Below are 24,627 nucleotides of genomic sequence, written 5' to 3'. Positions count from 1 at the left end.
AAGGGCTTAACAGTTTATTATTTTCAGTGACGCCTATCTGGAAAGAATTCAGTTTCTCATAAAGTGAATGGATGAATGGATGGATGGATAAATGTTACGTTATTCATCCCATTGTGAAAGAGTATATTTATTGTATATTTTCCTATTAATTTGTGTTTATGTTACTCTGAAAGAAAGGAAGAGGCAGGGAAGAAGCGATGGCCAGAGGAGAAAGGGAAGGATGGAGGGAAAGAAAGAAACAAAATAAGGCAAAAATTTATATCTCTTTAATATTGCTTATCTAAATCTCACTGACCAATTTAAGTTTCCTACTGAGAGAGACATAAAGTGACTGACGATAAGAAAAATATGCTTGTTTCTTAAATAAAGAACATTAAGTGCTTCGACAGAAGAAAAGTATTATTCCTGCTGGGGGGCATTTTGTACAGTTATGTTAATTCAAGCCTAGTTCTATTTTACTTCCTTTTAAATAAATCTTGTATATATGAAATGAATGGCAAGTAATGAATGATGGTAAAGAGAGCTAAAAACATAAAACTGAGTGGCACTGTCTTAATACCTAGTGATAATGAACAAAGCAAAGAACCGATCTAAGAAGTCTGCTTGATTAAACTTTGGTTGTCATGGGGCCAGCCTGGTTGCATAGTAGTTAAATTTGCATGCTCCACTTCCACGGCCCAGGGTTCTTGGGTTTCGGATCCCAGGCACAGACCTACGCACCGCTTATCAAGCCATGTTGTGGCGGGGTCCCACATATAAAGTAGAGGAAGATGGGCTCGGATGTTAGCCCAGGGCCAATCTTCCTCAGCAAAAAGAGGAGGATTGACAGCAGATGTTAGCTCAGGGTGAATCTTCCTCACCAAAAAAAAAAATAATAATAATTTGGTTGTAGTATTGTACCACCAGTTGTTGGGAAGTTTTCTTTCCATCAAATCAATGTTCTAACTCACAGTATGATACACCACAGATTTATTAATCTACACATTTGCAGTGAATTGCTTTGAATTGAAAATATGCAATTTATCGTATTTAGCGTATTCTCTCTTTTACATGTAGTTATATCATAGTAACTAGTAAGTATTCAGTTAAAGAAATTTTTACTGGCTGTACAGATCATCATAAATGTGCTTTGTTTTTTTTAAATTCTATCTTAAATGAGGTTAGACTTTTTAAAAATTGTTTTTTAAAAAGTAAAGAGATACCTTCATCAGCATGAAAGGTAGAAGAAAATGTTCACATAGCCAAAATCTGTTGTATGCATATTTTAAAATGGCTGATAAATGTAGACTACGAACATATGCATGATGATTGAAAAAACCAGGGTCAATGTGGTCCCTTGGATGCCTCTTGTTGAGTCACCCTCCAGGTGCTCCATTAAGGCAACTTGATATGAATTAAGTGGTAAAATTTCTCAGTTCAGCACTTTTTGAAAGAGTGGTGCACTGACTTTTCCAGGCTACAGGGAACTTAATAATGGACACAGGAATTCCTGGACTTTTCGCTTTGGCTAAACCAATGGATAGAGGAGCTGAAAGCCGCAGACGATCTGCTAAGTGATTACTTGCATATGTTGCCTCATCACCCTTTATAAGAGCAGCACATTGTAGAAGTGGAGAAAATGATTGTCTCTCAGTACCTTGCTGCTCAGCACTGCCCCCACCTCCTCTGGCTTCTATGTAAAGTGTGATCTGTACTGGAAACAACCTAGGTCTTCCAGCAGAGACAGAAGCATAGTATAGGGTTGAGTGGAAATTAGCCCCAAAAGAAGAGATCCAGTGGGAGTACTATCCCTCATTACCTCCAGCACCAACAGAGAATGTTTCCAGGCATAAATGTGAAGCATGAATGGGAGCGGTGTAGAAGGGATTATTAGCAGAATGCTAGTGACCTCAAGAAGGGAAATAGAAATGCCTTCAACCAAGAGGCCTCCATCTTCAAATACTTCTCACTTGTACAGGTAATTTTGCAAATATGGCCAAACCCAAGAATTCTATAAAGAATCTAATTTTCCCAGTGTGTGTAGGAATATTAGATCCATTTATAGAAAGAACCTGTTAAAATCCATATAGGTCACTGGAAAGGATAATGAAGATTATAACTGAAGTGACGTTTCTTGTATCACCAATGGCTTTAAAAAATTAAAATGAGGACCTAAGTATATAAGAAAATATCATTTAACTAAGCTTAGACTTATTACCTCAAATGGGTAATGGAATAAAGTAGGCAAAATAAGTAAAGAGAGAGGAGCTTTAGTAGAGGAAAAGAATAGAACAGGAGAAATTGTCCTAGGATTCTAGCACATCTGTTCACTTAGGAAGCATTATGTCGTACCCTTTAGCTCAGGTAAGCAATCTACTTAAGCTTGATTTGTTGAAATAGTTGATTTACCTCCCAAGTTCTATGATGTGACCTGCTGTCCTGAACATTTGGCCAGTTTACAAAGGAAATAGACTCAGTTGTTTATGTGAAATTCATAGAAATGTGACCATTTGCTTCAGCCAGTATGGATTCCAGCCAGTGGTTATGAATTACCTTAATTACTTGCCAATAGGATGTAGCAGAAGATGGGATTGTTAACCAAGTAACCTTTTTGTGCTTTTTCCTCTCCTCTTATTCACAAATAATCAAGGGCTTCCCTAGATGATGAAATAAAATGACTCTTTATCAGGCATTGCACAACAGATGATACGACTCTACTTAATTTTTGCATTTTAAACCAAATCCATATTTCACTATGAAAAATGTTCCTTTATATACATCATACCTTTGAATATATAATTACTTACCCACAAACATTATAAAATTTGACAATGTTTATTAATGGTGTGCATAAGTAGGGATTAACTGTTCACATATTCACTTCAAACAAATGACTTTCAATGAAAATCAGAAACCTGTGATGTGTATAACCAGCCCCTATCACAGAACTTGTTCATGAAAGCAAATTGATTTCCACTTCTGATGGATCTGTTGTGGGTGATAAATACCAAGCAAAACTACCATTTGAAATTCATTAGGTCTTTCATAAGGTAAAGGAAGCACGTTGCTTAGTTCACTGATTCTGTAAATTCTGCATCCCTTTAAAAAAAAATCATCTTGTGAATGAAAAATCTATTTACTTTTTAACTTAAGTATTCTTGTTGGAGAGTCTAGATTTAAGGAGGCAGACTTTTTCCCTCAGTTCTGCCTCATATTCAAAAGGTATTGAAACATATATTCCAAATTTCATGTGAGTACAGTATTCTGACTGTTTAAGTATTTCAAAGAACTGTACCCTTAACTACAGTACCACAAACACACCTGCCTCTGGGTCAGGAAAAGGACAAGACCAAGATTCTGTCCACTGTCACTCAGCTAAGGCACAAAGTGAAGGCAAAGAAACCTATTGTTTTCGGTATAACCATCCTTGCGAGGTTGCAGGATACAAAGAGAACATGACTCTAGCAAACTTTCCAAATTTTGGATGACATCAAGTCACCCTGTCAGTGAAACACTGTATTCAAACATCTAAACAGGGTGAGGAAGGCTCAAACCTTCCCAATTAGGAGTATGTACCTCTGCTGGTAGATATGTAGATAACATTTCCATAAATATGTTTATCTGTCTGTTAAGATTCAGTTGATAGTATACAGCCAAGTTGTATTTAGAATCTGAACTACCTAATCTATTAAGAGAATATGGTGAACAACAAGTTGTCAATTATTGGTGTACTAGGTCCATCAGAACTAGTATGGAACATGCAATTAGAGTGGCATTGCTTGTATCACCCATGACCTGCAAAACTAGTCTTGAGACCTAAGGATAGAAAAAGGTATCATTTAGCTAAGGATAGACTTACCACCTCAAATGAATAATGGAATAAAACACGCAAAATGAGTAGAGAGAGGAGATGTAGTATAAGAATTTGCTAGAATTATCAACTACTGACTAAGTTTTTCAAGCCTTTAAGATCTGTGGAGGAAGGGAAGAAAATACTTATAAAAGATACTTTTAAAAGAAACTTCTATTAAGCCTCACACATCTTTGTGAACAGAAGTAACTGAGTACGTGTTAGGATGGGTGATGGATGAGTTACATGTTAAACAAAAGTGTACTGTGCCCATTAGCGTAAGTTGGGAGGAAAGTTTTTCTTTTTTTCTTAAAAAAATTACCAAGTCATTTTATAACCCTCCTCCCAATATTTCTTGTTCTTAACTACAAAAGCAACACATGTTTATTGGGGAAATTTTGTAAAATAGAAAATAAGCTTGTTAACAATTTTATATAGGTTGTGGCTGCGCAGGTGTTCATTATATTACTTAAATTCTTTGTATGTTTGAAAATTTTTATAAATTGGACAAGGCAAAAAATCCCTTTTAGAAAAGAAATATTACTCATTATCCCACCACTTCTTGTTTTTCTTCTTTTTTTATTTAACATATTTAAAATAAAAGATTTCCTATCACTACTCCAATTTTACCCTCCAGAAATGTCTTCCGTGTACAGCTCCATGCATATCCTTCCAGACTTTTCTATATGTATGTAAAGGATAAAATATATAGCAGGTGCATAGATATATAGGTGCATATACATGAAATTTCCTGTTTTAACATTTAACTATATGAAAATAGACCTTTTTCCAAGGTAGTGTATTAGATTTTCTCCTTTTTAGCATCTAATGGTATTGATGTTATTCTGTTCTACAGATGTCACAAAATGTATTGACTCTTCCCTTGTTACTGGAGGCTAAGTTATTTCCCATGTTTTGCTCTTGCAAATAGTACTGTAATGAGCAGTATTGAGCCCAGATCTTTTCATATCTTGGTTGCTATTTCTGAGCGTTAGACACCTAGAAGTGCGATGGCAGAGTCTAGGGTAGATACTTTTACCATTTTGATAGAGACTGCCAACGATAGATTTTTTTGAAATATTGTAAAAAGCCTTTCCTTGTAGTGTAACCCTTCTGAGCCATGCCCTCTGGAATTGGACAAAATGCCTAACATGAATATATTGTCAAAAGATAGCGATGTATGAGAAAACCAAAGAAATTACTGATATGTGTTCATATTTCTACTTTTCCCCAACAAGCAAATTTAGAAGTTCAGCATCTCAGAGAAATAGGCTTTCTTTCTAGTACAAAAAAGGTGTAAGGGAACAAGTAACTAATAGCATCATATGATGCACCAGTCACCACCTTTCTCTGTGCCTGCAATATCCCCTCCTTCTTTGACTGCTTTATTGATTTCCATCAGAAAATTTTTTTCCTGCAAAATTCTTTCTTCCAGTATCTATAGCCCCTACTCACACCCCTTTCTTTGACTCCCCCTCGAAAAAAAAAAAGCTTCAAACAAAAAAAAAATCTAGTGTTTGTACTTTGCACCTTTTAGGAAAAGAGATTTAAAAATTGATGATCAGATGTTACAACATAAAGGTCTCATTTTCATTCCATGGGTGACCTTAATATGTTTTGCCCTAAGCATACATGGGTGGTAATGTGATTGATGGGCTGTGAAAAACAAAAACAAACTCGTAAAAAGTTAATGTATCAGAAATAGCAGTATCAGCAGCAGACATGTCTGCCCAGCAACTGAATGGGCTTTGAAAGCTTTTGAGGCATCTCTTCTGATCCACTAATGCTATTAATTGGATCAATGCTAACAAGATCCATTTTTATATATACTTTCTTATCTTCATATTTTATCTTGTGCTGAAAGAAACTTAGGTGTATGACCTGGGTTAAGAACACTAGATGTGTTCTTTGTATTTTATGTTTCAAAAACCTTGGTTCATTGAATCTAAATAGTGAATTTCTGATATAAAGAAACATGGCTTGTTCAAGTTCTGCATTTTGAGAAATTATACACACAAAAAAATGAATTTTAATTATGCCATCAGTGTTTACCTGAAAAAACATTCTTGGAGTACCTTTCCCTTAATGATGATCCTAGTCATGGATTAAGTCAAATTGTCATTATTATTTTACCAAGAAGCAATTATACCTTATAAATCAGTATTCTCTTTTGTCTTCAATTCATCATTCATTTATGAAACAAATTGTAAACATAGAGTATTTGCGTTTCAATCAGGGTATTCTAAGTAATGCATCATTTGTGTTAATACTGATGCATATTTTATAAACTAAATGTCTCTCTATAACTGTTAACTCAGTTAAGTACACTTTTGATAGGACTATGATCATTGATATGATGAACAAATTAGTTTCTCCCTGTCCCATGACCACAAACTGTTCTCTAGCCTTTGTCATAATTTGTTGGAAAGGAAAACCATGAAGAGAGTATTATTGTGTCACCATACATATGTAGTAACAGAAAAAAATCATCTAAAAGATGTTGCACCACTATCAGTGACCTCAAAAGCTCTACTTAGCAAAATAGTTATACAGTTGTAAAGTGCCTATTGGTGTTTAATGCAAGGTTAAAAAATGCGGGAAAATAAAGCAAGTACGTGATAAACATTTCTCTATAGATTAAAAAAAAGTAATTTGAAGCATATACTGTTGATTATATTATTGACTTAGTAAAGTATAACAGAACATTTGAAAAGCAAACACACTGTAAATTAGGGTTTTTAAAAAAATCTTCTGCCAAATAGGTCCACAGTTTTTTGTTTGTTTTAAATCAGTGGTTCTATAATTTTATTTATTTATTTATTTTTTCCCCCTAAAGCCCCAGTAGATAGCTGTATGCCATAGCTGCACATCCCTCCAGCCGCTGCACGTGGGACCCGGCCTCAGCATGGCCGGAGAAGCGGCGTGTTGGCGCGCGCGCCCGGGACAGAACCCGGGCCGCCAGCTGCGGAGCGCGCGCAGCCAACCGCTAAGCCACGGGCCGGCCCGCTCTACAGTTTTTAACATTTTGAATGTATACCTTTAGTTCACGTTTTCATGGAAGCTCACAATATTTTGATGAGAAGTAACTGGAAAATACAGTTGTGTGTATGAGTGCTCTTTACCTCTTCCCCACCACAGAAATAGACATACATTCTAAAGGAAGCTATTACATTATTGACACATTTTCTCAAACTGAGTATGGTTTATGATCTCTGTATTACTGCATAAATAGCCGAATCAGTCTCAGGGGCCCGTATTCACGCACATGGCATCACTCTTTCAGGGTGGTAAATGATTTAAGAGACAGCATGGCATAATGAGAAGTATCCTAAAGGAGAAGTGACAAGGTCTGGGATCAAATCCCCCATGTAGCCATAGTTTTACCAATCATGATGACCTTTATCAAGTCTTTTTACCCCTCCGAGCTTCATTTTCCTAATTGGTAAAATTAATGGAGGAGGGGAGGGGAAGATAGATGAACCCACAGAGGGTGAACCATACGAGAAGTGTACATTGTCACATGCTGCACACAACGTTTGGTGTCTAGCCCATTGCCTTGTGGACACAAGCGTGCTGTCACTCGCAACCTTCTGGATTTTAGTTCACACACAAAAGGAACATTTTCCTCTTTTAAAACAGAGGTCATAATCTAGTTATTCAAATGTGGTCTGCACAGGTCTTTTATTTGACCCCACTGGGTTTCAACAAAATGTTGAGGCAACAGTGAAAACTGAGGAAATGTCACATAATCTGGGGTTTCAGTTGCTGTTGAAAAACATGAAAAGTCTCACCCTCTTGGCCCTGAAATACCACTTGGAAGATATCTGCTAGACCTGAATAGTTTCACCCTTCTAGAAGTTCTCCACAGTCTACACCAGCCCTAAAGATGACCCTGACATTGAGACTGAATGTTAGTTGCATTCATCTCATGCTTGTTGTTATTTTTCATATAATAGAGAAATATTTCTCTCTCTCGAGCCACTATTGAAAGTAGAGAAATGAGAGACAGCCCTAGAAGGCTGTTTGTTGCAAGGAAATGAGAATGAGGGCATTTCTTTGTGGAAGTGTTTACTATGTAGTATCTGGCCATCTTCAGTCATTTACCTCACCAACCTGTCCCCTTCAGCTGCTGGAGACTTTGCCCCCTGCTTTAGAAGATCATAACTGCCATCCCAGAAATAATACAGTAGAAAGATGCCAAAACCACTTAAGATTTTATTTACTAGATGGGCTAACATACACAAGTCATTTAACATTTCTGAACTTCAGAGTCCTCTTGTATAAAATGAAAATGCTGGACTAAGTAATCTCTAAGGCACCTCTCAGCTTAAAATGCCATGATTTTAAAGTTTTACTTCTTATAAGAAAGTCACCATGACATTACTATCACAAATATGTACCCTATTAAAAGTAGCTATCATGTCTTTTCCTCCAACCTAAGGCAGATTTCAGTGACTACCTGTGTCATTTTTCTTGTTGACAGTGTATATTGTGGATATCATAGCTTCAAAATGAAAACTCTGCTCAGATTCAATGTGTGCCTTTAAAATGTATTTATGTTGTGCATTTCTAGCTTTGAACTGATGAGGTCATGACCCTGGCAAGTCTTCATCAGCTGTGAGCTGCACTTCAAGTTCTTTGCTACTAATAATAGCTGAAGTACTAAAGCTTGCTAATGGAAATCAGAGCAGATTCAAGGGTATCACCAGGAGAAAGCTGGTCTCATTCTCATAAACCCTGATATGATTTTTGAATAGAAAAAACAAATAAATGGAGTTACAGGCCCCCCATCCTGATTTCCCATAGGACTGAGAACCATTAGTGGGTAACTTTAAAAATATCAATGTCTGGTTCCCACACCCAGAGATTCTAACTTGATTGGTCTGGTGTTCAGTCTGAAAGAAGGAATTTTAAAGCACCTTAAATGATGCTAATGTGAAAACACTCGTCTAATAAAAACGTTGGTTTGCAGACTGTGAACAATGTCCAGATTGCCAGACAAAAGATTGAAAAGATACTCCAGTGAGGTCAACTTCATAGTTTTCTTAATGTCTGCTTTTTCATTCCAAATCTAACATGCTTGATTATATCATATAATATTTTTTCCACGTTGGACAATGGAGAAGTTTCAGAGGAATATATATTAGTATTTTGCAGTAGATCCTTGATGATTATTTTCTATGTGCTAAAGAGATTCATATTAGAGGAGTTTCATCCCAGGTTTATTCTTAACCATAATTTTTATGTTGACATTTATTTATTTCTGATACATGATATAACATCATAATATACTTTTTGGTTGGCTAAAGAAAATGATATTAAACTTAAATAATTCAAAAAGTTGACAATTCAACTGCATAAATTTTCTATTTTGTAGAAAGTAAATGCTCCCCACCCCTAAAAGAAAAGGTGCTATAACTTTTAGAACCTTAACGTGAGTTAAGGTTATGAGTGCTCTTTACCTCTTCCCCACCACAGAAATAGACATACATTCTAAAGGAAGCTATTACATTATTGACACATTTTCTCAAACTGAGTATGGTTTATGATCTCTGTATTACTGCATAAATAGCCGAATCAGTCTCAGGGGCCCGTATTCACGCACATGGCATCACTCTTTCAGGGTGGTAAATGATTTAAGAGACAGCATGGCATAATGAGAAGTATCCTAAAGGAGAAGTGACAAGGTCTGGGATCAAATCCCCCATGTAGCCATAGTTTTACCAATCATGATGACCTTTATCAAGTCTTTTTACCCCTCCGAGCTTCATTTTCCTAATTGGTAAAATTAATGGAGGAGGGGAGGGGAAGATAGATGAACCCACAGAGGGTGAACCATACGAGAAGTGTACATTGTCACATGCTGCACACAACGTTTGGTGTCTAGCCCATTGCCTTGTGGACACAAGCGTGCTGTCACTCGCAACCTTCTGGATTTTAGTTCACACACAAAAGGAACATTTTCCTCTTTTAAAACAGAGGTCATAATCTAGTTATTCAAATGTGGTCTGCACAGGTCTTTTATTTGACCCCACTGGGTTTCAACAAAATGTTGAGGCAACAGTGAAAACTGAGGAAATGTCACATAATCTGGGGTTTCAGTTGCTGTTGAAAAACATGAAAAGTCTCACCCTCTTGGCCCTGAAATACCACTTGGAAGATATCTGCTAGACCTGAATAGTTTCACCCTTCTAGAAGTTCTCCACAGTCTACACCAGCCCTAAAGATGACCCTGACATTGAGACTGAATGTTAGTTGCATTCATCTCATGCTTGTTGTTATTTTTCATATAATAGAGAAATATTTCTCTCTCTCGAGCCACTATTGAAAGTAGAGAAATGAGAGACAGCCCTAGAAGGCTGTTTGTTGCAAGGAAATGAGAATGAGGGCATTTCTTTGTGGAAGTGTTTACTATGTAGTATCTGGCCATCTTCAGTCATTTACCTCACCAACCTGTCCCCTTCAGCTGCTGGAGACTTTGCCCCCTGCTTTAGAAGATCATAACTGCCATCCCAGAAATAATACAGTAGAAAGATGCCAAAACCACTTAAGATTTTATTTACTAGATGGGCTAACATACACAAGTCATTTAACATTTCTGAACTTCAGAGTCCTCTTGTATAAAATGAAAATGCTGGACTAAGTAATCTCTAAGGCACCTCTCAGCTTAAAATGCCATGATTTTAAAGTTTTACTTCTTATAAGAAAGTCACCATGACATTACTATCACAAATATGTACCCTATTAAAAGTAGCTATCATGTCTTTTCCTCCAACCTAAGGCAGATTTCAGTGACTACCTGTGTCATTTTTCTTGTTGACAGTGTATATTGTGGATATCATAGCTTCAAAATGAAAACTCTGCTCAGATTCAATGTGTGCCTTTAAAATGTATTTATGTTGTGCATTTCTAGCTTTGAACTGATGAGGTCATGACCCTGGCAAGTCTTCATCAGCTGTGAGCTGCACTTCAAGTTCTTTGCTACTAATAATAGCTGAAGTACTAAAGCTTGCTAATGGAAATCAGAGCAGATTCAAGGGTATCACCAGGAGAAAGCTGGTCTCATTCTCATAAACCCTGATATGATTTTTGAATAGAAAAAACAAATAAATGGAGTTACAGGCCCCCCATCCTGATTTCCCATAGGACTGAGAACCATTAGTGGGTAACTTTAAAAATATCAATGTCTGGTTCCCACACCCAGAGATTCTAACTTGATTGGTCTGGTGTTCAGTCTGAAAGAAGGAATTTTAAAGCACCTTAAATGATGCTAATGTGAAAACACTCGTCTAATAAAAACGTTGGTTTGCAGACTGTGAACAATGTCCAGATTGCCAGACAAAAGATTGAAAAGATACTCCAGTGAGGTCAACTTCATAGTTTTCTTAATGTCTGCTTTTTCATTCCAAATCTAACATGCTTGATTATATCATATAATATTTTTTCCACGTTGGACAATGGAGAAGTTTCAGAGGAATATATATTAGTATTTTGCAGTAGATCCTTGATGATTATTTTCTATGTGCTAAAGAGATTCATATTAGAGGAGTTTCATCCCAGGTTTATTCTTAACCATAATTTTTATGTTGACATTTATTTATTTCTGATACATGATATAACATCATAATATACTTTTTGGTTGGCTAAAGAAAATGATATTAAACTTAAATAATTCAAAAAGTTGACAATTCAACTGCATAAATTTTCTATTTTGTAGAAAGTAAATGCTCCCCACCCCTAAAAGAAAAGGTGCTATAACTTTTAGAACCTTAACGTATGAACTATGTCCAAGAGACCCTTCTTTATTGATCCAAATGTTCAAAAATCCTATCGACATGAGGTACAAATGAGAGTTATAAGGAAGGAAGTGACTCCAGAAGTTAGCTAGCTCCGCACTTTTATTTTACAGATAAAGAAATTGAGGTGCCAGTGATTTGTCCCTGTTAATAGATGGCAGAATCCGAAGTAGAACTCATATCCAGTATTCTAGTCCAGGATTCCTTCTCCTGTACTGTCAGATTCCCACAAGTTCTCCTCCCTTTTCTGTGAAACATTCATTCTGCCATTTTTACTTGTCCTAGAACTTTGGTGCCATATGATACATACTGACAGTAATGAAATAATAATTCTTGAGTGCTATGGTATCTTTGCATGTGATATGTGTATATCCTGATTTAGAATGTAATGAGTCAGTGCAGGTTTGCTTGGATTTCTCTATAACTAGGTTCCAAAGTAATACTTCCAAACCTTGTGCCAGTGCATGCCAGAAGTAAATATGTTGACCGCATCTTTGGTTGATTATTATGGTCTTCTACTGCTGTTATACTAATACTTTTCCCATCTCCAACTGGCTTTACTTTTTGCAGCTTTGAGCAGTAATTCAGTCCCCTACGCCTCCCTGATTGGCTCTGTGTCCTCCCTCTCTAGCCAAACCACCACTCAGTCCATATATGATAATAACTCTCTCCCACGATTCGCTCGAAAAGGTCTAAACATCTTTGTCTGTGTTATTTTCTCTGTAATGGATGTCCACATCAATCCATTTCCATTTCCAGATAAGCCTAGAGTCTCTTGTGCCCTTGCATTTCCATTCTTGTCATTGGGGGTGCCTCATCTGGATAAGATCACTTTAATTGTTAGACCACTGTCACCCACCCCCTCCCTCCACAGAATGTTAATTACTTCAATTCTACCATGTATCTGGAAAAGTTCCAGAAATGGGCTCTAATATTTTGGTCCAAATGCATAATTATATCAGCAACAAAGAGTTTCTACCTCCAAGCTGACTCATTTTTATTGGATCTTCCATTAAGATTTTAGCTGACTGGAAGCAGACCTTCGTAGCCATGAATACTAAAACGCCACATATCTCAGCACTGTGCTAAAATGCTTGTCTGGGAGAAGCAAAATAGTTTTTTACTGAACTTGCCAGAACCATTGATAATTTGGCAGTTGAGATAAAGGAACTTACTGGGTGACTTCCAATAATGGCACAATTTCTAAAATGCCCGTAAAATAATCACATGTTGTGTTGGCTTAATGGTCACCATTCCACAGTGTAACACCCTCCAAAATGTCCCAGGGACAGCAGAATGTCAACATGGCTTCCAGTGTGAGCCCCTCTCTCATTCTTTTTCCGCTTCAGAGGTTTCCCCGGGGGCGTGCTAGTTCACGTTTTTCTAGCCAGCTGGATTTGTATCTCTAAGACATGAGTCAGCAATGCTCTCTCATGGAACTCTTGAAAAATTAATCAGGAAGAAATAAAATGCGAATTATATGAAAAGTGCGAAAACATTGGAAAGACACAGGAATCACTAAAATTAGCGATGGATTATTTTTAACGGAATCTGTGAAACTAATGTATCTTCAGCTGGCAGACTGAACTAAGATGTGCCACCCCCTGCCACTGCTTTCTTTCTTTTTCCACCCTCTTTCCCTCCCTGTCCTTGCACCATTTGCTCACTTTCCTGCATCCATTTCCCATTGGTGGACAAAGATGTTTACACCTGAAGTAGATTGTAGGTTTGCTGGGGGTTGAATAACAGGGACCTGGGGCCAAATACCACAAAGCTGTTAGTGTGGCCATTTATAAATGTCCAGTAGAAGGCTGCAACCCCAACCTCTGCAATCTGCTACTAGTGGAAACATTTTTGAAACTCAGTCTGGTGTCTGATTTTGATATCAATGATTATCGTCTGTGAGCTGTGGTGCATGTCATTCTTTGTGTCCATGTTTGCATGTGAATGTCAGTCACCTACAGGTTTGTGAAATATTAAAGCGATCTTAATCTAGTCACAGTGTATAGTGAATCCTGTAAAAACTTGCAGCATTTTTATTAGTCCTTTTAAAAAATATATCAGACTATCCATTTCATTTTTTTTAACAAATTCGTTCTATTTTATTTTATTCACACCATCATTTCCTTTGCAGGTTCAGATGATTCCGGTTACCCTGGTAACCTTCATTCTTCAAGTTAGTTTTCCTTGATTATGCATAAGTCACTTTACGTTTCCTATCAAGCCACTACACTTTCCCTTTTAGGCCTTTCTCAGTGTCTGTTTTCTTAGTTCACTTTACACCATTTAATTCCACACAGTTTCCATTTCACACAGTGCAGGAGAAGGAGTTTGAAATGACATAACAGTCATTACTCAAAGCAGAAGTTGACAACAAGCCTGTCAGTTTTCTCCACTAGCTAACTGCATTGATTCATAGCATAATAACGCTTTCTTCTACACTAGGAGTGTTAGTTTGGGGTTTATGCTTGGTGACTTTTCATTTGGCTACAAAATTCATCCTTCCAGAGCATGTCCTGCTTTGAGTAACCAAACTATCTGCCTGCTTCCTCACATTAAACATCTTTACTACTCACATATTTTCAGGCCATTTCTAACTATAGTATCTTCTATATTTTGGAATAGTTAGTATCATTTTCATTTGTTTTCAAATATATCTCTTCTTTCCTTTTAATAGGTATGGCTAGTCATCCTCCAATACCTATCTTGGAACTTGCAGATCACATTGAAAGGTTGAAAGCAAATGACAACTTGAAGTTTTCCCAGGAATATGAGGTAATTCGGTGTGTTTATACGTGATAGTAATTTCAAGGGTTGTCCCCCTCTTTTTTCTTTGACCATATTCTTAAAAACTAACATCATCAGTGCTTTTTTTCTTTAAAATATGACTCAGAATCTGATATAAAAGTTTATAACAAATAGCCAACTTAAAAGTGTCTGTACAATCCATATAGTAGTTCTACTTTCAAAAGGTGTTGAATATTTTACATTTGTTCAAAGTTACTTAATGAGGTTGATTTAGCTTTTCTGGTTTTAAGTTCATAGAACATCCTGAGTTGATAAGCTTCCCAGTATACCAAATGAATGCCGAGTACCCTGATTCATGTAGAAGATCCTCACTGAACGAGGGATTACAGGGAATAAGTAGATTTCTCAGTTCTCTTAGTCAGCTTTACATGGCCTGAAAACTCTATAATTCTTGAGTACATATACATGACTTTGCCCTTCAGTCTTAAAATAATACTAGAGCTAATATTAAGATGTAATATGTTCCCAGAAAGTTGCCTATTTCTGAAGCAATGGTAAACTGAATGGTATCTTAAAATTCCAGAATCCATAAAGGTTTTTCTGTGATTTCTTGATGAAAGTGAATGAAAAGTCTTTATATATGTGTGTGTATTTGGATATTGTGGCATTTATCAAGCAGAATGTTGTAAAACTGGATATTTCTGGTATTCCCCAACAACAGGGACCCATAGTGAAACCAATTTATGAGTTATTGATAACCAAACCATCATTCTTCTTTTAGGCCAAGTTTAGCTTAGCATAAGATTAAAGTATACAGCTAAAATCTTATAGTTTTCCCAAACAACAAAAGGTTATTGAGTGTCTGAGCAGTCCAAATTCCACCATAGTTTCTACTAATTTACTTAATGAGAGTCTTAAAACTCATCTCTGCTACCTCTCTTGGTTTCTGTTGTGTCAAACCTTAAATGAGGCTGGTGGACTAGACGACCTCTCTCAGTCTCTACCAGCTCTAATATTCTGCCCTATCACATTTGCTAAGAACCTCTAAGAGGCACCCCAACCTCAACTGCCTAGTGGGGTATCAACTAAATGAAGAAGCTCCTCATAAGAGAATGTAGAACAGTGGGTGGGGCCTATGGCAATCTCGATATTTGCATTGACTTTCTAAAGTCTTCAAATCTTCGGATTCTTATTATTTTAAATTACTGTGCTAGCTAAGCAAAACATATCTATAGCCCCATGAACCTCCACCCTGAAGAGCCAGATAGCCTTTCATTCAATTTGCATTCTCCAACATCTTCGTCAAATATTTAATAGAGTGCAAAGGAAATTTTGTTTTTTGGGTTTTTTTCCTCATTGGTTAAGTTATATTTTCCTTTATTCTGTTCCAAGCATTCAGGAGAACGTTTTCAATTTTTGGAAACTCACATTGGATTGTGAATTGTCTTATTTTCTCAAATGGTCTGCTTCTTATTTCTTCCCTGTTCTCCCTCGTGGTCATAATGGCTCTTTTTAAATTATGCAGTATTCTTTAAAACAGTTTCTAGTTTGAGGCTTGAGGCTGCAAATTGAGTTTTAAAAAAGAAAACAAGGCATAGATGAATGCCACATGGGGCAACATAAAAAAGTAGTACATAAGTGTAAGTTTTCACCAACCGGAAATATTTACCTCTCCAACCTGCTCTTTACTCTTATCATGATTCAAGAAGAATAAGAAATTCTTTTGCTATGTGATATTTTCTTCATGGCCCTACTTTAATACTTTATTTCTGATTATGAATAATATAATGGGTCACAGCAAATTAAAATTTGATAGCTCCACCTGCTAATAAGCCATTAGTTCACTCTCAACCAATATAACTTTAAACCATTGGCAATATTTGCATCACTCAAACAATCCCAGATGTATACAGCGACTATATAGCTAGCCTCCTTCAAATATGGAATTTCTCGAGAAATGCTACATGTAAAGGTACTCTAATGACACTCATTTAGCCATTAGATCAGAAGTGCTCCTTGAAAGTAGTTATGAACTGCATGCTGGCAATTCTCCCATTAAAAACTCCCCCAGTAGCCGTTGACATGATAGCCCACACTGACTCTTTACCATTTATCATGACGATGATCTGTGATTAAAGCTCCCTGGGCATGAATTGACTCTACTGTGCCTTCACAGCCATGAAGGAGAGAGTTGTGTCGTATTCATCTGTGATAAGAGGATAAAGGCCTCTACATAGTATTTTAGCCCACAAAGCAACACTTTAAAAAATTTTTCTCTTACTTATTATCCTCCATATAACTTTGAATAGATTTTTTACTGGTTTTCAAGGAAGAAAATAGAGAAAGACGAGTCACATTACTCTTAAACATCTAATTATTTTGGCACAATCACTATGACTTAATTAACTCAGACCTCTCAAGATGCATGAAGCTAATTTTTTACTGAGATTCTACAAGTAAAACGGAGGTTAAAAACATGCAAGCTGTTTGCACTGATCCTGAGGTCAGAATAGGAGGAAGTAGGTGTAAATTGTAGCACAGCATTATTAGATCATGTGAGAGACTTCCTTTACTGGGAAGGAAATTGGTCTCAGGCATTGCATTCAATGTCAGCCGGAAGAAGGGACCTGAGAAGTTAGTGTAACTGCATCTTGAAGGTATTTACAAATACTTCAGGTTTTCATTTGCTGATAATGAGACTGACAAGTCTTACTAGAATTTAAGCAGCTGGAATTTGGGGATGCCATCTAGAATTCAGGGAATAAAGTCCTCCACAAAGTTGGTATCACTGTCAAAGCCAATGCCTTAGGTTGGTGAATCTTTAGGCTGATTCAGAATAGTATGTACAAGTCTTGCCAAACAAAGTCTTAGTTAATGCCTATGGATCATTTGGAAGCCAAATTAAAGTTCAGATTCCTGGTCCCAACACTAGGAATGCTGGTTCAGTAGGTGAGCCGTGGTAACCAGGAAATGTCCGTTTTATGTATTTTTCCCCCGGTTTTATTGAGACATAATTGACATATAACATTGTATTAGTTTAAAGTAGACAAAATAATGATTTGATATGTTTATATTGCAAAACGATTACCACAATAAGTTTAGTTAACATCTTCCACCACACATAGTTTCAAAATTTTCTTTCTTGTAATGAGAACTTTTAAGATCTATCTCAGAAACTTTCTAACATAGAACACAGTACTGTTAACTATAGTCATCACGTTGTACATTACATCCCCAGGACTTATTTATCTTATAACTGGAAGTTTGTACCTTTTGACCACCTTCACCCATTTCCCCCATCCCCCACCCCTGCCTCTAGTAGCCACCCATCTGTGCTTGTTTCTGTGAGTACGGTTTTTTAGATTCCACGTATAGGTGAGATCATACAGTACTTGTCTTTCTGTCCAGCTCATTTCATTTAGCATAATGCCCTCAAAGACCGTCGATGTTGTCACAAATGGCAGAATTTCCTTCTTTTTTATGACTGAACAATATTCCATTGTGTGTATATACCACATCTTCTTTATCCATTCATCCATCGATGGACACTTAGGTTGTTTCCATGTCTTGGCTATTATAAATAATGCTGCAGTGAATATGGGGGTGCAGATATCTCTTTGAAACAGTGATGTCATTTCTTTCGGATGTATACCCAGAAGTGGAATTACTGGATAATATGGTAGTTCTATTCTTAATTCTTCGAGGAACCTCCATCTGTTTTCCATTGGCTACACTAATTTACATTCCCACCAACTGTGCACAAGGGTTCCCTTTTCTTCACATCCTCGTCAACACTTGTTTCTCATCTGTTTGATGATAGCCATTCTAACAGGTGTGGTGTGCTATCTCATTGTGGTTTTGATTTTCGTTTCCCTGATGGTTAGTGTTGCTGAGCGCCTTTTCATGTGCCTGTGGGCCATCTGTGTGTCTTCTTTAGGAAAATGTCTATTCAGATCCTCTGCCCATTTTTTAATTAGATTGTTTTTGTTTTTTTGCTATTGAGTTGTATGAGTTCTTTATGTATTGTGGATAGTAACTCCTTATTAGGTATATGATTTGCAAATATTTTCTCCCAGGGAACGTGCATTTTAAAAGAGCACTTCAGGTGACTTTGATGCAGATGCTATGAAGAATTCAATTTGAGAAACATCATTGGTTTAGCATAATATATTACAGAGCATGACCCTTCAAACTTCATTTCACCATTTCCTGAGATGACAGATAAACCAGTATAGGAGATTCATTTGATAGGCATCATAGTCAGCGTTATCATTATCAGTATCGTTTATATAAATCCTGTTTTGGTTAGATTGCTTGTAAGTAACTACAGCCCCTAGCATTTGCTTAGGACAAAACAAATGAGAGTTTGTTTTATTTATTATAAATTATTTATTTCTTATAAATGTATTTGTTATAAATCATTTATTATAAATGTATTTATTATAAATTTAATTATTATAAATTATCTACTTATTATAGAGCCAAAGGCTAACAATTCAGTTACACCTCAAGAACTGTTGTTATCTAGAACTGAAGGACTGTAGACATTTCCTGCCATCCTCTCTGGAGCTCTCATCTTTGTGGTTTTCTCTGGGCTAGCATTATTCTTCCCTCTGTTCAGGCCAGCTTTTTTTTGTTTTTCCCACCCACATACAGAAATTATGGCCTTTGATCATGTTTTCATTTACATAGAGGCCCCCTAAAGAAAGGGACAAAATTTTTCTTTCCAGTTAAATTCCAGGTGGCAGGGAACAAACTCTGAACTCCAATTGACTCATTTTGTTGTGGACACACACATTAGGACATAGCTACTAACAGCCTACCCATATAGATCTTGCTCCTTCCTAGGATTGGAGAGAGGGCAGTTACTGTGGAAAAGGGCTTCTGAACCGGGAGGACTAACCAATAATTATCCACCATACTACTACAGAAAAGCACTATGCTGAGTGCTGAGAGGAACATAGAAGTTATAAGAAACCTTTTCTTCCAGGATGTCTAGTAGACAAAGTTAGATATATAAATACAAAAATAAGAATAATACCAAGGTGCTAATCCTAAGTACTAATGCAGTGCTGTTGGGATTCAGTAAAGATCAGAGTGAGATGAAGAACTGGGAAATGTATTGAAGAAAAAGTGGTACTGGTAGTGAAACCGGGAAGAAAAGGAGTGAGGAGCGTTTTATCAAGGGAGGGATGAAAGGCACATGGGAAAAGGATGCTCTGGTACTTTCATATTCAAAATGTGGGCTACAGATGAGCAACTTTGGCATCACCTGGGAGCTTGTTGGAAATACAGTTTTAGGAATTGTCCCAAACCTCCTGAATCAGAATCTGCATTTTAACAAGATCCCCTGCTGATATCTTCGCATAATAAAGTGCATGTGGAGGTAGGGGGACAACTAAGTAGATTTCTTATGATGGAGCAAATTGTTTATGGTGGACAGTTGGGTGAAATGAAGTTGGGCAAGTAAAGAGGGCCAAGAATTGTGATGAGCTTTCAATCCCAGGCTCACCAGTGTCAAAGGTGGGGTGGTGTAATGGTGGAAAAGGTGTGGGCTTTGGACCCAGACAAATTTGTATTCTGACTTGAACACTTGGTATGGCTGTAGCCTTGCACAATTATATAACCCTATGAGTTTCTCATCTGTAAAATGTGTTGCTATGAGAATTAGGGAATACATGTGCATATGTGTATAAATTCCAGGGCACACGTGATATGTGTATATGTGTGTGTGTATATCTATCTATCTATCTATCTATCTACCTACCTACCTACCTACCTATCTATCTATCTATCTATCTATCTAAAATAGGGGCTCAATAAATGGTAGCTAAAAGGTTGGACTATTTTTATATAGAGGGCCAGTGAAAAGTTTTTGTAGAGAGGTAATTATACTCATTTATTAATAACGTATCATGTATTTATAATAAAGTAATAAAGTATTTATTAGACTCCTACCATGCCTACCCTCAAGTAATTTACTCTCTCATCAAACAGACATACAAATGAAAAATTATTATAAAGTATAATCAGTCCTATGATACTAGTTTTTTCAGAGTATGATGAAAATACAGAGCATACTTGCAAGGTGGTTTCTTGGGAAATTAAAATAATCTATCATCAGTGTATATAATGGAAAGAAATGGAGAGAAACTGGGAACAGAAGGAACAATTAGGGGAGTATAAAGCAGTTCTTAGTTCAGGAGCACACCTGTTCAGTTCACCTACGCATACCCATAGCACGGTTAGAAATGGAGATGTGCTGACTTTTGCACATTGGTGCAACTGTCTTTTGTAATGTAAGGAGTGAATGACATGGAAGCAACCTTCTCTCACAGTTATGTAGACAAGTCACTTCTTTTTTATAAATAGAGTTAATTCCTGTAGACTGGATGTATTTACCCCACCCCCATTGGTCAAGACCCCAACACAAAGGCATCCCAGTGATCACTAGCAAGAAAAGCTACAAAGTCAGAGAAGATATGAAACTATCTGCCAATTTGGTTCTCAAGATGCAGTTTCCCATAGAAATAAGTCCTAGATTGCATACTCTACTTCGGGTACATTATAGAATTTATACATGCTGTGACCTGGGCTGAGATGATAACCTCCTTTTAAACATAATTACAAAAGCAAATTTTCTTCCAAGTTCCTAGCTGACTTACAAATTACCTTTGGGACCACAGTCCTTCCTACCATTGCAGTGACACAGACATGAATAGTTATCACATATCTAGCTTCAAATTTGTCATCACTAGCTCTGTTAGTAGTATTATCTTAAACATATATATTAAAAATACTCAGAAGAGTGATCTTTTTGGTGGATTAGAGAGGAGAAGAAACTGTGGTTCACAGAAGCCCTACTAGAAGGACACTTGTGACCACAAAGCTCAGTCCCAGTGTATTTGCTGCCATCTGTGGAGGTGTATTATCTTTAATCTCAGTGCTCATGAGTCCTCCACCATTTAGCATCCAAATATGCTAAAATTTTCTTCCTGTACTCATTGCAACGCTGTCACATCTCCTGTCTGTGCAGATAATAATGAGGCTCTTATCTGAAACATTCCAGATATCAGTGTCTTGTCCTTCTGTTTTAATAAGAGCCTGTATGTTGCACCTTTGTCTAGAAGGCTAAAATCTTCACAACACTCTAGTGAGACCATTAAAGGAAAAAGGTATATTAAATTTCCTTCATGAATAACGAAATATATTAAGACAGTGCCAAAACATATAGAGACATTAAAAAACATTGCTTAGATCATATTTTTAAACGTTTAGAGCTAGAATAGACCTCAGAGATCATGTAGTTGAACCCTCTCATCTTAGAGGTAAGGAACGAGAGATTGAGAAAGGAGTGACGCGCTCAAGGTCACACACCTAGTACGTGGCTGAACCAGGTCACAAATTCATGCCTTCTTGTTTTTAGAAGAACACTGTACCTTAACTCACCTGCTCTAGAGACCTAAATCTTTTACTGTTTGCTCCTTACTATGCCTTGATTATAGAATCCAGAAACCAAAGTCTTCAACTAGATCAATATTTATATTAAAAATTTCTGTAAAAATGTCATCATTACCGACTTGGATTCCCTATCCCTGGGAAAACCCGGTGGTTTTCCTATGACATCGAAGGATGCACTTCTTTTCTCCATAGACAGTTTCTTCATTTCCAGTGGTAAACAAACATTGTATTTCTCCATACAGGGACAAAATTGTCTGTTATCAAAGCAATGACCACAAAAGAAAACATTTCTATTTTCCCTAGAAAAAGGTATATTTGACCATGTGTGCCAGAGTACATTCATAGGCATAAAGCCTTCATTACTAAATGTTTTTTTTTTTTTTTTTTTTAAAGATTTTATTTATTTTATTTTTTCCCCCCAAAGCCCCAGCAGATAGTTGTATGTCATAGCTGCATATCCTTCTAGTTGCGGCATGTGGGACTCGGCCTCAGGATGGACGGAGAAGTGGCGCCTCGATGCGCACCCGGGATCTGAACCCGGGCCGCCAGCATTGCAGCGCGCGCACTTAACCACCAAGCCACAGGGCCGGCCCCATTACTAAATGTTTTGTAAACTTCCAGGCATTCATAATGCAAAACTACTTGTCATATTTGCTTTCAATTAGTTTATAATTTATGTGTAAACTCATGAGAGTGGACATGCATTAGAGCATTACACAGACACAAACAAGAAACCAAACACACTCACACACACCCCTGACTTTTTTGCCAGCTTTAATGCACTGGATTTTTCTTAGAAGTGCCTCCTCCATCTTCCTAAAGTAGAAAGGTGGTGGACGATAGAGACCTATTTCATCTCTTATGCAAAGTTGAAGAATAGGATAGACCATGGAAAAGCCTCCATTTTTAAATATTTTTGACACATGAGCCACAAGAAATAGAAAGTTTTTAAAAAATGTTTTGAACAAATTATGGTGGTTTGTGTAATAAAATGAGAAAAATGAGTGATTTCATGAAATAAAAAGTAGTAAGAACCTTTTTATCCTTGGGCTGGATAAACCAAGTTAACTTTCTTCAAGGGAGATGAATGGCTAAATTTCCTATTCCAAAGTGGAATCTCCTCATACTCTAGGATTGGGGATACAGGTAGAGGAGTCATTACCCAGTTCCTTAAGAACATAGCAGTCTTCCTGCTTCGGATTGGGTCCAATACCCTCTGCCTGCCACTCAGGGCCCTCTGCTCATTGAGCTAACAATGGGAATAGTATGACACAGTGGCTAAGTACACAGGCCCTTAGAGTCAGGCTGCCTAAGATTGGCCCTGGTTCAAGCTGTGTGACCTTAAGCAAATAACTGAACCTCTCTGTATTTTGCTTTCTTCATCTCTATAAAGAAAGTAATCGTAGTACTTACCTCACAGGTAATTAAAAATAAATTAATACATATAAAATGGCTAGTCGAGTCCCTGATACAAGTACTCAGTAGTCTTAGTAGCTATTATTTCATCAACTATATGCCATCAATTTTAAGATGCACATCAATTTCAGAGATGTTAAAATGTGAAAAAAATGTATGTCTTAGAATCAGTGACCTTGGCCTCTTCCGATCTTTGTCATTGGTCAAATCCCTACGGCTTTGCTGAACCAGTAAAATAAATAATGATAAAGGAAGAAAAAAATGAAAACTTGCTAGTTTAACCAATGCAATTAGCACTTACTATCTTGCCCTTTCTTTTATGCTGATCATTTCCCGTGTTTGAATATAAGCTTCTCCTGGTCAGGTGTTACACCTTCTCTGCATGCCATTGGCGACATGGCAACAGGCTCACCCCTGGGCATGCAGCAGATGATTAACCAAAGTGTGTGTCTGGATCGATTTCGAACTAAATTTACAGTTCAAAGAAACTCTTTGTTGTGCTCAAAATTGCTAGTACCAACAACAGGAGTGAACAGAACAAAGGGTGTCTTTCTGTAAAAAGAGCTGCTTTTCTCAGTCCACATCTCCACCTGATCTATCAGCAGCGAAACCTTATTTTCAGGCCCTTTTCTCTCAGAAAATAGGCTGTTATTATCTTTAGACAGTACAGAAGTGAATACATTTTAATGCAGACCCCTCAGACTTAACTCAAAAGTACCTACTGATTAAACTCCCAATGCCGTTTTTGTAGTAAAGATGGGCCTGCCACTTGGCAATCTGAGAAGATGCTTTCTTTGTTCGTAGCTAAGGACCAGCCTCACCAAGTAAGACATAAAAGTACAGAAAGTCCCTTCCCAGCTGGCTGCTGTTCTGTATCTTGTAAACAAATCTAGCAGGACACAAAGGCACAGCAGCTCACCTTAGAAGAAACGTTGCATCCAAAACCAGGGTGTATGTCTACATGTTTATAGCCTTTTATTCTCTGAATTTCTGTAGTTGTTAGAACTCAAACTGCAACCAAATTCTCAAGTTTCAAAGCTTGTTTTTATTTGCACTTTTTTCATGTTTGTTCTTTTACCCACTTGTTTTAACCTCAAACATTTTCCTTACCGATGTTAAACTCCGTATCTTTTATACTCGAGCTTTTTGTTTTTTTCTTGTGGAAGTCTTAATCATCTTGGGGAAATCTCATGTAGCTCTAGTTTTCTTTTTCTCCATCCTTGTTCTCACACAAGTTCACCATAACTAATTGGCCTTTGACCATTGGGCCAATGGACATTGTCCAGAATGTCTTTCCACCCGCTCCCATGTGGAGCGCAAGGCTCTCAGAAAACAATTAATCCTGAAGTGTCTCTAGTTCCAAAGCAAGCTTTCAAC

General features: G+C 37.1%; 1 protein-coding gene across 2 annotated transcripts in view; it reads left to right on the top strand.

Annotated features, from left to right (window-relative positions):
• Positions 1-24,627, top strand: part of PTPRD (protein tyrosine phosphatase receptor type D) — a 498,410-nt gene that overhangs the window by 380,386 nt on the left and 93,397 nt on the right. For both annotated transcript variants that reach the window (XM_087444573.1, XM_087444574.1), the window contains exons 21-22: positions 13,760-13,801; positions 14,303-14,400. In XM_087444573.1, the coding sequence (XP_087300699.1) occupies positions 13,760-13,801; positions 14,303-14,400 (140 nt within the window). The remainder of the gene's footprint in view (positions 1-13,759; positions 13,802-14,302; positions 14,401-24,627) is intronic.

This window comes from Ceratotherium simum, chromosome 20 (assembly GCF_057802395.1).
Source record: "Ceratotherium simum simum isolate JZ-2026a chromosome 20, ASM5780239v1, whole genome shotgun sequence".
Taxonomy (NCBI): domain Eukaryota; kingdom Metazoa; phylum Chordata; class Mammalia; order Perissodactyla; family Rhinocerotidae; genus Ceratotherium; species Ceratotherium simum.
This window is presented reverse-complemented; position numbering and strand designations above follow the sequence as displayed.